The sequence below is a fragment of the Colias eurytheme genome, chromosome 8, assembly GCF_061535395.1.
Source record: "Colias eurytheme isolate Ceu_HAF_F1 chromosome 8, ilColEury1 Martin Lab GWU primary, whole genome shotgun sequence".
NCBI classification, from domain to species: Eukaryota; Metazoa; Arthropoda; class Insecta; order Lepidoptera; family Pieridae; genus Colias; species Colias eurytheme.
The window spans coordinates 4,956,869-4,972,905 of record NC_142987.1 but is presented as its reverse complement, the minus strand read 5'-3'; the positions used below and the strand labels follow the sequence as shown (position 1 = coordinate 4,972,905).

General features: G+C 32.4%; 2 protein-coding genes across 2 annotated transcripts; one reads left to right on the top strand and one right to left on the bottom strand.

The window, feature by feature from the left end:
- Positions 1–407: 407 nt before the first annotated feature.
- Rint1 (RAD50 interactor 1) lies at positions 408–8,964 on the bottom strand. The gene is made up of 14 exons (XM_090104582.1): positions 8,672–8,964; positions 8,338–8,579; positions 7,911–8,066; positions 7,345–7,520; positions 6,720–6,934; positions 6,176–6,422; positions 5,448–5,625; positions 4,570–4,759; positions 3,682–3,814; positions 3,316–3,428; positions 2,858–3,024; positions 2,131–2,305; positions 1,480–1,607; positions 408–626 (listed from the first exon to the last, which is right to left on the bottom strand). The coding sequence occupies exons 1-14, from the start codon at positions 8,813–8,815 to the stop codon at positions 416–418; spliced, it is 2,475 nt and encodes an 824-aa protein (XP_089960708.1). The 5' UTR covers positions 8,816–8,964; the 3' UTR covers positions 408–415.
- Positions 8,965–11,995: 3,031 nt separating this feature from the next.
- Positions 11,996–15,714, top strand: frj (membrane bound O-acyltransferase domain containing farjavit). The gene is made up of 7 exons (XM_090104577.1): positions 11,996–12,398; positions 12,529–12,830; positions 12,940–13,091; positions 13,205–13,416; positions 13,696–13,869; positions 14,765–14,903; positions 15,170–15,714. The coding sequence occupies exons 1-7, from the start codon at positions 12,169–12,171 to the stop codon at positions 15,410–15,412; spliced, it is 1,452 nt and encodes a 483-aa protein (XP_089960703.1). The 5' UTR covers positions 11,996–12,168; the 3' UTR covers positions 15,413–15,714.
- The last annotated feature ends 323 nt before the right edge of the window (positions 15,715–16,037 follow it).

Genomic DNA, 16,037 nt, shown 5'->3' with positions numbered 1-16,037 from the left:
TTAATATAGTATGTTATATGCGTTAAACATTAAGATAGTAATTAACAAAGGAAATTCAACTGCCGTAAAACAGTAGAATAACTAGAGTAGATGATGACAACTTAGCCAAACCAGTCCCCTGGTTAAGGTCCATGCCTTAGAACAGTAGAATAACTAAAGTGGACGATAAGATCTCAGCCAATTCAGTCCCCTGGTAGAGGATTTGCAACTGACTTGGCCCTGTACGATCTTTTCTGCTTGCTTTAGAATAGTTTCATAACCGAAGTGGGTGTTCATCGGCCAAGTCAGTTCTCTGGTCGAGAATTTGCAAAGCTTTGTGTGTTGTTACAGTCACTACACCCATCGCCATGATGACTAAAACCACGTCAGAGTTTTGCTTGACCAGAACTAAACAAAAGACAAAGGTCTTTTTGCTTTAGAACAGTTCCATAACCGAAGTGGGTGTTGACGCATCAGCCAAGTCAGTCCTCTGGTTGAGGATTTTCAAAGCTTCGTGTGTTGTTACAGTCACTACGCCCAACGCCATGATAGATGTAATAACGTCAGGGTCATTCTTGGCTAGACCAGTGCGTATGCGACGAGCGTCGTCGTAGTCCAAGTTTAGTAGCGTGCAGGATTCGGCTAGTCTGTTAATTAAAGTTTCAAATTAGAGAAAATTTTAGTAAATTGTAAATTAGACTTAGGTTACGGATGCTTTTATCAAAAGCGTTGGTTAAAAAATTCTAGTTGCTCAATTCAAATAAATATTTTGTCATTGTTACTATTCGAATGGTTCCAAAAGTACCATTATACTCTGTCCATTATATTATTTGCTTTTTGACAGCTTCACGCCTATGTATAATTCTATTGTCTATGTTAAAATGTCATACAAATAATTATCGTTCTTCATGGACAGGTCCCGCCCACTTAGTGATGCCTACACAGAATTATTCAATGATGGGTCGATAGATTAAAATAATCGATAGAAATACTCTGTAAAATATATCCGATACAGAAAAACTCTTCTATTATGTTATATAATTTAAACGTAAAGACAACCAAATTGTAAGATAAAAACCAATAAATAATAAAATATTAGTTTAGTTTAGTTTTAACATACAATGCATAGATATGTGGTCTTATTATTACATATCTTATTAGTACGTTTACGTTGTAATTATTATTTACGTACCTGATTCGATTTATGATAATATTTTGAATTTATAATTGAAATGGTATCACAATCGATAATCTTTTGAACATCACTTCTGGTATCACCCGTCGAGCTGTCAAAAAGCAATTCTTATAGTGGACAGACTATAGTTGTAATAATTTATATTGTAGTTAGTTAATTAAATATTCCAAATAAAATTGACAATATTGGCCGGGTATGTTTTTTTGTGCGTGCAACCGGCTCTATCGAATTATAAGACGTTGTCACGTCAAAAATACCATAATCTGAATATGTTATTTTATATCATAATTAATCAAATAACTAACCTCGGCACAGGATTATTATCAACAGGCTTATCTCCCACACAAGAGAAGGCCGGTATGATATTCCGCGTCACGTCGTGCGTGAACTGCAACGTGCCGCCCGTGTTGAACCAATTGTTCAATACCACGTCCTGTGAACGGATAATTAATATCTTAAAACATAGAAATATATCTATAAAATATCGTAGAAACCTATATTTATGTGCATAGTTAAAAAAAATAGCGTCCTGGAAACAAAGTGACGCCTTAAAAACATCCGTTGCTGATCGATTTTCTTTAAGGTATACAATCTCATATAAAAGTTGGTTAACTATTAATGATATAAGCTTTACGGCACAACTTAACATATAATATAACAATAAAAGTTCATTCCACACAATATCTGAACCAGATAAGTATATACATAATTCTATGAAATGAAATGCAAAATTTATTTGTCAGAAATGTGGTTAACTACAAAGGTTTTATAAAAAAAATTACGTCCGCACAATTCGCCCATAAATTGGCATACAAATATGTGTATTTGACAGTCTAAACAGTATTTAAGTGAGGTATTATTTATAAGTACAATATATTATTTACATTAATTTGAACATTTTACATTTTCATATTACTTTTACTTTTTGAAAGAATTATTAAAAAAATATTACTTACTTTAAATAAACACTCATCCACTTGCAGACCCAACTCAGTTTTCAGGAAATGTGCTATAGACGGCGCTAATGTTTCAGAGACTGTAACTAAGCGCGTGCACAGAGTAGACAGCGGCCGGCACAGAGCACCCGACATAGAGAGAGCTCGGTCCTCTACTGTTAGCATTGCGTGCCACCTGCAAATGTAATATTTTATTAAAATAAAAAATTAAATATTTTGCAGTAGAACGAAAAAGTAGAACCGAACATGCCATAACTTTTAGGATGTGAATCACACTATGCGGGTTTTTCTTAGAAAACGTGGGCGAAGTCGCGGGCGGAAAGCTAGTATCTTATAACTCTATATTGACGTCACGTCTTAACTATTAGGTATAAACTATCACAATAAAAATATTTTGGCAATAAAGAACTAATTTCTATTTTAATTTTAGTTTTCTTTCTGAATTAACCCTCCATTTAAAACTTAACTTTATCAATATAATTCTTACTTCTTTTTCTTAAACATAATTCTGTATGTCATGTCGTCTCTAAACTCAAGGATCATGAAATGTATGAGCGAAGAGAGTGAAGCTTGTCACAGATGCAACAATAGTGCTAGTGCGTCATCAAACACGAGAGCGTCGGTTTTTACTGGATTTCAGTATGAACCGCTATTTATTTTATGCATTAAAAAGAAACATACAATTAACTACCCCCTTAAATATAAACTTTATCAATATTATTCTTACTTCTGCTTCTTATAACTGTGGATGTCGGCTCTAAACTCGAGGATCATGAAATGTATGAGCGACGCGAGTGAAGCTTGTCGCAGATGTAACAATAGTGCTGGTGCGTCACCGAACACGCCAACGTCGTTCTCATCAAATGTTACTGCGGGGTTCGCTAGGGGCGTCGTCTGAAATCAAATCAAATCAAATTATAGAAATCAAATTAAGGCAGCTGTTGTGTTTTCAAAATTGAATAAAAGTAATTTAAAAAAAACGGACACGAACATAAATCATACAAATAAAATTATCAAGTTACTAAGATGTAGTGTAGTCTTTACACGAGAAAGAGATTAAGATATAAAATAATGAAAGCATCATTTGACATAATTGTTAAGAATAAAATGGAAATATTTATAGTAGTTTTTATTAGTTGGCGGTATTTTTCCTTTTTTTTAGCATTAAATAATGATTTTACTCACATCATATCCATTCGCATCGATGATCGAATGCCTTTTGATAACTTCCTTTATGGCCATATCTTTGGCACTTGTTTCAACCTCTTCTAAGCACATAACACCATCAGTTTCACCATCTTAAACATAAAAACAAAAAAGTGACACAAATTAATTAATGAATCATAAAAAAAGACGTGTGGCACTCGGGGACTGCCGCGGTAAAGCTATTGCATAGCATGCCTTCAAGCCACACCTCCGTGTCCGTCGGAGTGGGGAGCGTGAGCTTAAAATAAATTTCATTTTATAACATTATATAATTATTACAGCCCTAAAATCAATTGGAATATGGACTTCAGCAGTTCACATTCTTTTGTTAAACAAAATATTCACCATATCTATAATCCCCATAATTTTCTTCATCGTATATATCATCCGAGGTGATGGAGTCACCATCATCATTGGCGTGCTGCTGCTGCGTGAACTGCTGAAACTGCAGCTTGTAGTAATATAGTTGAAGGTAGTGCTGAAAATGTATATTAATATCTTATAAATGACGTAATATAAACAACTAAACTCATTAGCAAGCTATTAAAAGATTGTTAAAAAATGTCCAAACTACGTTGTATAAAATAGTCATTGAAATTAAAACCTTATTTCGTGGCAGTAAGGGCGAGGCCACAACACTACGTTGCGGCGTCGCGTCGCAAAAATAACATCGCACAGCAATGCGATGCGATGTCGCAACGCAAAAATTTCATCGGATACGACATCGAACGAAAAGACGCTAACCAACGTTTCAGTTTCTAGTGAGACATGGATTTACATAGATTATATACATATTTACGATAGGTTACGATAGATTTTTACGACGCGACGCCGCAACGCAGTGTTGTGGCCTCGCCCTAATGTTCAATGTTACATATGGAATCGGTCAGTAGAAAACTCTAGCTAATAGACTGAGGCGTAGGCAGAGTTTTGCTTCAGACAATTTTTGTACGTGATTGTGACTAGTTGTTTTTTTATACATCAATGTATTATAAGCAAATTAATATCAAAGCTTATGAGTAAATTCTATTCGACTAGTAATAAGTTAAAGAGCAATAGCAAAATAATTAATTAATTTCAAATAAAGTGTCTACTTTATTTGACACCGAAGGAAAAATCGGCACCAAGCTGTGCGGTTCTTCAGCACATTCTCCATGATATATCCTCTTGTGCAGGATATATCCTACCTTTTTGGACAATATGTTTATACGTCTCCATTCATATTATACTTACCAAGGAATGCTCCCACTGCAATAGCACAGTCCTGCAATGTTGGGCCGCGTTTATGATAGCGGTGAGGGGGTGCGGTCCAGCTACCAGGAAACAATCCGACGTTAGATTGTCAGCTGCTGCACTCATTATTTGTGTGAGACGTACACGCCATTCTTCTATTAGTTCCAGTTGTAGTTCTAAGAATTGTATGCTGTAAAGGTGGACTTTGTTCAATGATAGATGTAGCTCAACCGATTGAGAGAGGATTAAAAATTATGTCGTATGTACTGCAATATTTCCTGTAATTATACAGTACCTAGACGCAATAAAAATTTTGCATTATTCCTTGTTGCCGTGTTTAACTCATTGGATTTATTGTAACATTAAATTTTGTAAACAAATGATGGCTAATCATAAAATATAAAGATAAATTTTTAGCATTTCAAACAAATAGCGATAATATCATTATATTAATAACCGTCATGTAAACATATAACATCGTAATTTGTAAAAGAATAGAAAAAATTCGATCACGAGGCGGGACTCGAACCCGCATCCTTTCGCGCCATTCCGGGGCGGATGCCTGACCAACTCAGCCACTCGTGACCCGCCAGAGCAATCGAATTTATTCTATTCTTTCACTTTTATGTGTTTAAGGGACACACCGCGCGCCATCTATTGAGACGAGTGATCGAATTTTTTCTATTCTTTATAAATTTATATTAATTATAAAGCATTTGAATGCCATAAAACCAAAAATATCAATTTCAATCGTAATTTGTACTTTATTATCTACCCTCATGTCTAGAAGTATAATTAATGAAATCTTGAATTTGAGAATTATGTCAACTTGTTACTCTTTGTGAATAAATGTTTGTCTATATCTATGTCTAACTTACCGATGTCCCGGCTGCGGTAGAGTAGCGTATCTATCCTCAATAGTCTTCAACAAGGATATGAACCAATCAGATCCCCGTGGCACCCAAACAAGCGAACCGACCGCCGCACCTACACCAGCCGCTACCGGTTCTATCCATTGCTCTGTGTCTAGCATTTCGTCCATTTTTGTTAAAGCATCTGCAATTATAATTTAATATTTATTTGGGAATTATTTTTTACATATGGTAATGTTTTGTTTTTGAAGTGAAAACTTCTTTAGCGGCGTTGGGTATAAAATCTTAAACTCGCGTCAGGACACATGACCTGATCGAAAAAGCGTAAGACGGATGGATATCAAACATGCTCCACGTTAATAATCAAGTTTTCACTTCTGCCGGCACTCCCGGAGTGCAACCCGTCTTTTTTTTAGAAAAATAAGGACACTTTGAATTGGATTATTTACAGCAGTATTTTGAAAGTTTAAGCAATGTTAATTTGTTTTACTAGAAATGTAACAACCGTGATCAAGGCATTAGACACTATTTTAAATTTTCAAAGAGCACTGGATCTTATAAAAAAATTATCAAAAAACTTTCGGTTGAATTAAATAATTTTTTTTTCTACTCTATTCTGACAAAGCTAATGATAAATTAATATTTAATTTTTCTCTTGTTCGAAAAGACTGTCTTTTTTTATTAGGATAACTTAAAACTTAAAACTTAAAAACTGAAAAACTTTATACACTTACATTTTTTCTCAACAGCCAACCATCGCACAAACGTCTCAGCTTTAGTCAATACCGATAATACACTGTTTGACTCAAATCCAGTTATTTCCGATAGTTCTTTATGAAAACCCAAAGTTTCGTCCACGGCATGAGCGAAGGCTGCGTCCACATCAACAATATCTCCTTTAGCGGCTTGAGTATGGTAAAGTGCTAGTACAGTATGAAGCCTCTCAGCAGCTAATGCAACAAGGCCTTCATTGAATTCATCCTGTGTAATAATAGTGAGTAGTTAATAAATAAATAGCAGTATATTTGTCAGTTAAGCCAATTCAATGTGATTTTAACAGTATACATTATCAGTCTTTATTCTGCTTGAATACAGATTATAGCATAGCAGTCATACATAAATAATTTTATATTAATTTTCAAAAAATATTAAAATTTTCAATTTAAAAAAAACATAGTTTTGTTGTGCAGTTTTATAATTTTCATTTGGTCAGTGATATCTACTTAAATACATGTTACAATAATATTCTAAAACGGATAAATTCCTATTATCACTTACAACAGCATTAACATTCTTCAATTCTAGTTTATCAGCTATCGGCTGTACATTGTTCTTTATAAAGCCCTGATGATCTTTAATCCAAGTCAATGTTTGAGTAAGGAACCACTCTGGCCTATCAATCCTTGCAGTTTGTCGTGTCCCAGTAAAGTGGAATGTGAATCGCTTCTTTAAAGGCCGCAGAAGGACTCTTATAGGTAGGCAGGGATCTTGAACTGAAATAAATATGTTTAATAATAAGTAACTAGCGGTCCGTCCCGGCTTCGCCTGTGGTACCTACATGTTGAAACTATCCTATCTCTCAAGTTGGATCGAACTGCACATGGTGTGCGAATTTTATTATAATCGGTTAAGTTGTTTAGGAGTCCTTGAGGACAAACATTGTGACACGAGATTTATATATATATATATATATATATATATATATATATATATATATTATAAGATTTTGTGTGCACTTTGAGTTATGAACGGATTCAAGACATATAATCAGAATGAAAAAAGTAGCAACAAGTGAGGGCTAAATTTATTTAAAAACTACACAATAACATATAATGTTGCCAAAATTAAAAAATAACATTTTATGTCAATTCACAAAAAGATTATTATAATCCATCTAATTTACCTGCAGAGAAATCTCCAGTTACAGTCATTTTGGCCATTGAATCTTCAGGTTCTTGAATTAGAAATAGATTTTTAGTTAAATTTTTAAATTTATTCATAACTTCTTTTGGTACAGGCGAGTTTTCAGCACCCGTTGTGAATGGCCACTTCAATTGTTTTAAAACATCATCATAATGCCTGAAAAAAAATACATGGGCTAGATAAATATTGTTATGGTTTAGTTGGTAATTTTGATAAATACACTTTACTCATTCAAATAAATTTTGATATCCATAACTAATATTATAAATGCAAAAGTAACTCTGTCTGTCTGTCTGTTACTCAATCACGCCTAAACTACTGAACCAATTTTCATGAAATTTAGTATGGAGATATTTTGATACCCGAGAAAGGACATAGGCTACTTTTTATCCCCGAAATCCCGAAAATCTCACGGGAACGGGAACTATGCGGGTTTTTCTTTGACTGCGCGGGCGAAGCCGCGGGCGGAACCCTAGTGATATATAAGTATAAAAAAGGATGTAAAGATTAATAATTTAAGTGTTACATATAATAATTATAACTTACTTTGTCAAGTTATCTTTTAAAATATTGTGCCAATAATGAGTATATTCCTTGGCATAAGTGGCCTGGTGGGAATTCTTGTACTGCAGACACAATTTCTTCATTTCACTATACATTAGTACTAGTTGCTCATCATCTTTACAAGTTTTCATCTGTTGGCTGAAAGTTTGACCCATAAAATTACTACAAAGTATAAAGCATTTCGCTTCCTGCTACACAACAGATTTTGACGCAGTTTCTTTTAATAGATAGAGTGATTCAAGAGGAAGATTTTAGTATTGGACAAACAATGGTAAGGTTTGTTTGTCTATTTCAAATTATGACCTTTAAGAATGAAGAAATGTAAAAACAAATAATGCATATTATCTTATAATGATGTATTTATGAATATATGGAGAATAATGAATATATTATAATGTATGTTTATTACCTTAGATCTTGAATTTTGGCATAAGATTTGAGATAATCTAACACCTTTTCTAGTTTTCCAATTGCTGTAAACCTTTTGTCTAATTCTTTCATCATAGGTTGTGTTTTATTCAGAAATTCTTCAGCTCTTTTCTTAAATTCTTCACTTTTTATTTTCAAATTATTAATTTGCTTTGAATTGAGCTCTGCTTTGGTAATAGCTGACGACAGTTTTGTAGAACCTTCATCATTTGCGGCATTAAGCTAAACATACCCATAAATTTAATAATATGTATATATTTTATTATTTATATTCATTTGAGTCAAAAAGGATTTGGAAAAAATTTATAACTTACTGAGCTTTCAAGGCGGTCCCTCCTTTCAACTAAGTCATTTTCCAACTCATATGCCGCTTGTAAATTATTGATGTCTCCCCCAAGTTTCAGATTTAATTCCTGTATTATTTCTTTTTTCAGTTCTTCCTTAAGATTCGATTTCATTTTGATTATTTATAAATTATAAATCTATTATCATGCTAATTCATCCACGCTCGATATATATTATGGGACAATTCCGGATTAAATTGATTTTTTAAATTTTATTGGCACTATCAAATTCAATTTTGTTTATTTTGACAATATTGATTATTATTTACAGACACATCGACATCAGTCATCAATCACTGTCACTGTCAGTTGTCACACACACAGATAATTATTATTCAGGTCACTAGAAATCGTAGACCTTAGAGTATAGATAGTATCTATAGAGTGCGAACAACCAAGTGGGAACAGTAGGCACAGGTGGGAACAACACGACGTTCCCGCCGCGCGCGCTCGTAGTCGTGGTTGAGTGCTGACGAAGTGCGTTGCTCTGGATTTTTATTCATATCTAGGAGTAAACATGGTGAAATGTGCAGTTATATCTTGCAAAAACGATACTAGAAAATACACAAAATTGAAATCCAGTATCACATTTCATCAGTAAGTCGATTGTTATACTTATTTTTATGAAAATAAATCTAGCATCGCGGGGGTGAAGGGGAGGTTGGAGGCGGACACGCGCAGGCTCGCTCGCGCACCTCACTGCCACCACGTGATCTTAGTGATGTGACCTGACCAACGCTGTACTCGATATAAAGTTTACTAGAAGAACTATATTTTAACAAATTATTTATTTAACTTTAAAATTAAAACTCTTTTAAAAATGTATCTTCTTATTTATAAAAATGAATCGCAAAATGTGTTGGTAAGCGCATAACTCGAGAACGGCTGAACCGATTTCGATAATTATTTTTTTATTATATTTCTTGAAGTACGAGGATGGTTCTTATGTAGAGAAAACGTATGTACCACGGGCGAAGCCGGGGCGGACCGCTAGTTATAAATAAATTTGTGGTGTGTTTAGTATGATAGACTTTCTAATATTATGAATGCAAATGTATTATAGTGTAAATGTAAAGTATAGTACGACATAAAAGAGATGAAATTAATTATTTTGGAACTAATTCGTTTTTCATTACCTGGCAACCCTGAATTGGCAATGTAGCTGTCAAGTTGAATAAAAATTTGTTGTTTTTTTCGTGAAGTGGAGAATTATTGAGATAAAATTGTTATTTAGAACAAGAAATTTAAATAAAAAAGGAGACATCACGAAAAAGGTTAAACGTAGCGGTGTCCGTGATGTGGTGTATAAAGTTTTTATTCGGTGTTTGTCCGAATTTCAAGCTGGAAATTTATTGACTGATTTGGAAAACGTTTACAAACGTACAGCAGAATATACCGGTGAGATTCCATTTATTTTTGCTCAGTACTACGTAAAATAGAATATTCCATTAGTGACGAGTGTTTAATTTATGTATGTATGGCGATTATTACGTTTTCGCAATTAAATTTGAGGTTATTTGTATGTAAACAAAAACTAGTTTTTATAGTGCGACCAGCACAATTTGAGTCAAGAAGTTATATCCAATCCAACCAGCCTCAAATAAAGTACCTAGTTTAGATTTTACTACATAGTATAGTGATAACTGTTTTCATACAGCTATCTATCTATTAATCAATCAAACCATAAGAAAAAAATCATATTTACTGTATCATATTTACAGATACCTACTGAAGATGCCCCGTACCCTCTTGCCAGTACTTCGAAACAGAGTGATGATCAGTCCTTTGAAGGAGTAGAATATTTAGATTTTGATGAATTATATTAATGTACAAAATTTATCTACAAAAAAAATAAAAATATGTGGTTTTCAAATCGCCTTGTTTTTTTCTACCCGACGGACCCAGAAAGAGGGTAATGTGTTTGAGCTGCATGTATGCTTGTTTGTTTGTATGTTTGATTCTATGTGCGCCTTTGCAGTCTAAACACTTGACCGATTTTTATAAAATAACTAATTCCAAATACATTTAAGTAAAATTTGACCTAGGTAGGTCAATTAAAATACTATTGCTACAATGAAACAATTATAACGGTTTAAATCGCGGTATTTATTTTAGATTATATTATATAGATTTTTGGATTTTTATTCTATAGTATCAATATCGCTTGCGTCGCAGTATCAGTGTTGCTATATGAGCGACGGTGGCGCCCTCATTTATTTTCATCTCTTTTGTGTCGCACTGTATGTAATGTTACGATATATTTTCTGAAATATCGCTAAATTGATTTTGAACATTTTATAGTAGAATGGATAAAATTAAATAAAAAAATTATTTATATGATTTATTATGTTATCATTTTAAATAACTAATTATTTCTTATTTTTATTTAACATTTTTAAAACATTATTATTGTTTCATTTATTATTAAAGAAATAGCACCAAACCCCAATTTTTATTTTATTAACTTTAATATCGAACTCGTTTTTCTGATATTCATAAACATATTTTTTTTAAGTACTTAAAATTAATACAAGAAATATTCAAATGGAATAAACACTTTATTCTTTTGGCAAACAAATTTAAAATGACATATATTTTATACTTTATTCATACATTTCTCCTTAAATAACATATTGAACATAAAATTTACAGAAGATACATATTTATTTACATAACTTATAGATAGCTCGGCACGCAATTGATACCTACCCATCCCTATTTGTCACACACACATCTATAAGTATATTATCTATAGCTCATCTGCCTACGATGCGCACTGAGGAATTTGTGCAATACACTCGCTCTATACTACTGTAATAATATATACTCTAAGGGCGTATTCAGAAAGAAAGCTTGAAACTTATAAGCGCTTATCGGCGCTTGTCATGTTCATATATTTTCCTGCGCGGGTTACCAGCACTGACAGGAAAATATATGAACATGACAAGCGCCGATAAGCGCTTATAAGTTTCAAGCTTTCTTTCTGAATACGCCCTTAGAGTATATATTATTACAGTAGTATAGAGCGAGTGTATTGCACAAATTCCTCAGTGCGAAAACTTTCTCACTCGGACCGGTTTTTGCGCGCAGTCTAGTATATTCATACGTCTTTGTTTGCAGTCACAGAACCACAGACATATAGAAAAACAGAAAAATCGCGTTTGCAGTACACACCACGTACATACATGTGTATAGTCTATGCCGTACACACGTATATTACTTAGTCTGTGGTACACACTAAATTGTACACACACAGATCTAGTCTGTGTGTACACACACTGTCATCATTGATGATTTTGAAGTTTGACTGTTATTACAGGTCAAAAGTCAAAACAGTGTTTTTATTGAAAATCTACAGTTTTGGAAATTTATTTTAGAAACAAAATTGTTGTTTATTCTTAAATCATGAAATACTAACAATAAATAAGGATACAAATAAATAATTCTAAAATAAATATAAAAATATAATGTGGTCGTTCATTCAGAAAAATAAAAATGATATTATATATCTATCGCTCTTACTTTTTAGTGTGCTAATCGGACCATATTATAGAAAGCTTAAAACAGTTGAATCCAAAAAATGGGGTGGTTCAATATTAGGTTTATTGTTAATAATAATAGTGTCGGGCTACAGTGCCGTTCACCCTATTCTCTCAGCTTTTCTAGGGATTTTTGTTATTAAGGCAGCTACAATAAAGTAAATACATATTTATTATTTTAATACTTTTTCTTTAATAATTGTAAATAGATTTTGTTGACTATGTTTTATTGAATCTCATCTAACATTCATACATGTATCCCTTAATATATTTTTGTTTTTTCTGCAGATATTGTCACATCCTAACATTCTTCTTCATGTTCGGCTATTTGTTCTTCTTCCGCCTGGCTGACAAATTTGGCTTTGCATTATCCTCGGGTCAAACAAATTTAATTGAAATGATAATTGTATTGCGAGTTATTGGAGTTGCATTCGAAATGAATGGATCTTGGATAGCCGTTGCAAAAGCTAAGAAAAAAGATACTGAAACTAAGGAAATTAAGGAAAGAGATGATGAGTTCCTTGAATTGATTAATCCTGATTTTATTGACCTCTTTCACTATGCATTCAACTATATAGGATTATTAACAGGTAAAGTTTCTAGTTCTATTCTTCAGAAATTTATAATTGATAGCATAACATGATCATAATAAATAAATAAAAATAAATAAATAAATAATTTTGATCTTATTCTTTTTAGGTCCATATTACAGATATCGCACATTTGATGACTATTTCCGCTTACCATACAGCAAGTATGTGGATTGCTTTGGATTCACAATTAATACATTGAAGGCTGTACCTTTGTATGTGTCACTTTATTTGGCTTTCTCCAATATCTGGCCCCTCGAAGTAAGAATCAATTTATGTGATTAATAATAACTATATGATATATATTATTTTTGTACTCTAATTTACAAAACTCATAAATAGGCTTTAAAATGAGTGAATAATATTTCTTTCAGTATGTGCTAACAGAAGAGCACAATAATAGAAACTTTCTCTATAGAATGATGTACCCCTGGGTACTGTTTGCTGCATTCCGCCAACGCATTTACTCTGGTATGACATTAGCGGAAAGTGTCTGCACTTCAGCAGGGCTTGGAGCGTACCCTGTGCAAGGAAGGAACAGAACTGGTCATGGACCCACTGTTGGGTATTTGAAGTTGAAACAAATGTGAGTGTGTGTAAATGTATCAAATAAACAATTATTGTATTTATGTATATTTATAAGTAGTTTTTTTAGCAAAAGTAATATTCTATTTGTGAGGAAATTTTATTTTATTTGAATTAATTGAAGTGTAAAAAACACATCATTGTTATTTTGAATATGCATTGAAGTCACTTCAAAAGTAAACAGTTTATGTTATCAAGTTAGACTGACATAACTCTTTTTTATACCTTATTTATAAACTGTAGGTTATAAATATGTATTCCAATTTATCTTTAATAATAGGTCTGACGATGAGGCAAAAGCAGTGCAATATGACTTCAACACAGTTGAATCAATGGAGGTGTGGGGTTGCGAGTCTGTTGTGACATTGAGGGATTCCATGAAAGTATGGAACAAGGCCGTTCAGTACTGGGTGGCTATGGTGGTTTATAAACGGTTTCCTATCAAACCATTGAAGTAAGTTGGATACACATATTTAAAAGGAAAGAAAAGTGTTAATAATATCTATCAATCTAATATATATCAAGATTGTCCTTGTACGGGCTAGCCGTACATCCTGACTCAGCGCTTTACACGATCCTATTTCATTATGGTGACAAGAACATCTTCACCCAGTCAGTCTGCGCTCGCGGCTCGTGTAAAGCGCTCGGGGTGTGCGCGCTATATCAGTTAATATCATTATCAATCATCAACTATCAAATATATCAATATATCAATCATATCATTCATACCATCATTAGTTTAAAGTATCAATCAACAATAAAGTTATCAAAAGCAATAACTTGTTTTACATCATCAAACTATCAATCTATCAATTTATCAACTCACAACACAACACAAACACACACACATACATCCAATCTACCAATTTTAGAGTAGGTATTTTTTTTTGTTTACATTACCTTATTTTTTTCAAGCTTTCTTTTAATTGTTAATGTCTAGTAATTGTTATGGAAGAGAAGCGCCTTCTAACACAAGTGAAATTTATCACTTAAATGAAGGCACTTACCTCCAACCCAAGATGAAAACTTGTTTAAAAGAAATAAACCATTTTTATTTTTATTTATTTTTTTTTTATCAACTAAAGGAGTGTATGGGATATCATATCATATCAATCAGCAGCCCATACAGTCCTTATATGCAATGCTTGCAAAGATAATAAACCTATGTTTAGTTTCAGTAGCAATATGTATTTGTTTCATCTTAATGTGACGTCACAATAATTTCATTATTACGGTTATCATTCTATTTTACTAGATTTAAAATTTAAATTTGTTGCAAACATTTACTTCATTTGAGTAATAATTTAGGACAACTATATATAGTGTTTTAATAATATTTAAATTTTCAGAATCCATGCTGCTCTCTTTGTATCTGTGGTTTGGCATGGGTACCATGCTGGTTACTTCTTCTGCATTTATTTCTGTCCATTCTACCTTATGGCCGAAGACATTTACTATAAACTCTACTATAAGGAAGCTACAGGGATGGTATGTATTTATGTACTTATTTAAATCTTTTGTTAAACATATTTTAAAATGTAATGTAAAATTGAAACAATTTTTATTTCAAAGTTATAAAACAATGGTCAAAACTATAATTAATGAAGAAAACACTATAATTAGAATTCATTCAAGTTATGTGTCTGGTAGATGTTTCTGTATATTGCAGTTTTAACATTCATTAAAATAAATTGATTTTCATGAATATTTATAGCTTTTTCTAATATTCGTAACCTTGTATATTTTTGTTTCAGAAAAAGAAGATAATCGGTTTCATAATGTGGTTTTTACGGTCACATTCAGAATCATACCAAGCTGCGGCATTCCTCTTACTCACTTTCGATCGTATATGGATATACTATTCCTCCGTTTATTTCTATTGGTATGGAGTATGGCTGGCATTCCTTATAGTGGGACTTATGTTAAATCAATTCCATAAAATTAATAAACCCAAAAAACCGAGAGAAAATGACAAACAAGAACTTAGTACCAATTAGTCTGAATATTAGGTAATTTATGGAATAATTTGTTTGATATTAGTAGGTAAGAAGTGGGTTTAAAGTTTTGGGGGTGTATTTTATGCATTTATTTATGATGCATTTCTATTTTAATCTTATGAATAAAACTGCGCAATATCGCGGTTAATTTGATTACGTAACATAATAATCATCAATTATTATCTGCATTATAGTTAATGTAAACATTCTGGTCAAATCAATAACTTGATTGATATTTGATATGTATTTTAAATATGCGATGTATATATTTGTACATTTTCGAATAAAGGTTTGGAAACGGGCATTTACGTATAATTTATACACTACACACTTCTTAGGGTATAATATATACTATAATTTAAAATGGAGTAAAGAATTTTGCGTACGTGTTTACGTACGTTTTTATTTCCGTGACGTTTATAAAACAGTCTTATCTTCTACAAAGTATGAGTAGTTAATATACATGTGTATGTATTATTTAAAACCTCACATATTGAGTTAATATCGTGAATCACGAATAGGTCGTTGGTCACGCGTAAACTTATTTTTGTCACATTCGCTAATTAGTATAGTTATCGCTAGAACAATACTTCCGAGTATTGACTCGGAACTATAGTAAATATTT

Excerpts from the sequence above, each read along its gene's own strand:
- Rint1 (XM_090104582.1), bottom strand. The coding sequence starts at position 8,815 with ATGAAATCGAATCTTAAGGAAGAACTGAAAAAAGAAATAATACAGGAA. Across the intron at positions 3,815-4,569 it reads TGCAGTGGGAGCATTCCTTG|CACTACCTTCAACTATATTA; the intron begins GTAAGTATAATA and ends ATACATTTTCAG. Across the intron at positions 2,306-2,857 it reads CACAGTTATAAGAAGCAGAA|GTGGCACGCAATGCTAACAG; the intron begins GTAAGAATAATA and ends TTACATTTGCAG.
- frj (XM_090104577.1), top strand. The coding sequence starts at position 12,169 with ATGTGGTCGTTCATTCAGAAAAATAAAAATGATATTATATATCTATCG. Across the intron at positions 12,831-12,939 it reads CTATATAGGATTATTAACAG|GTCCATATTACAGATATCGC; the intron begins GTAAAGTTTCTA and ends TATTCTTTTTAG. Across the intron at positions 13,870-14,764 it reads TTTCCTATCAAACCATTGAA|AATCCATGCTGCTCTCTTTG; the intron begins GTAAGTTGGATA and ends TTAAATTTTCAG.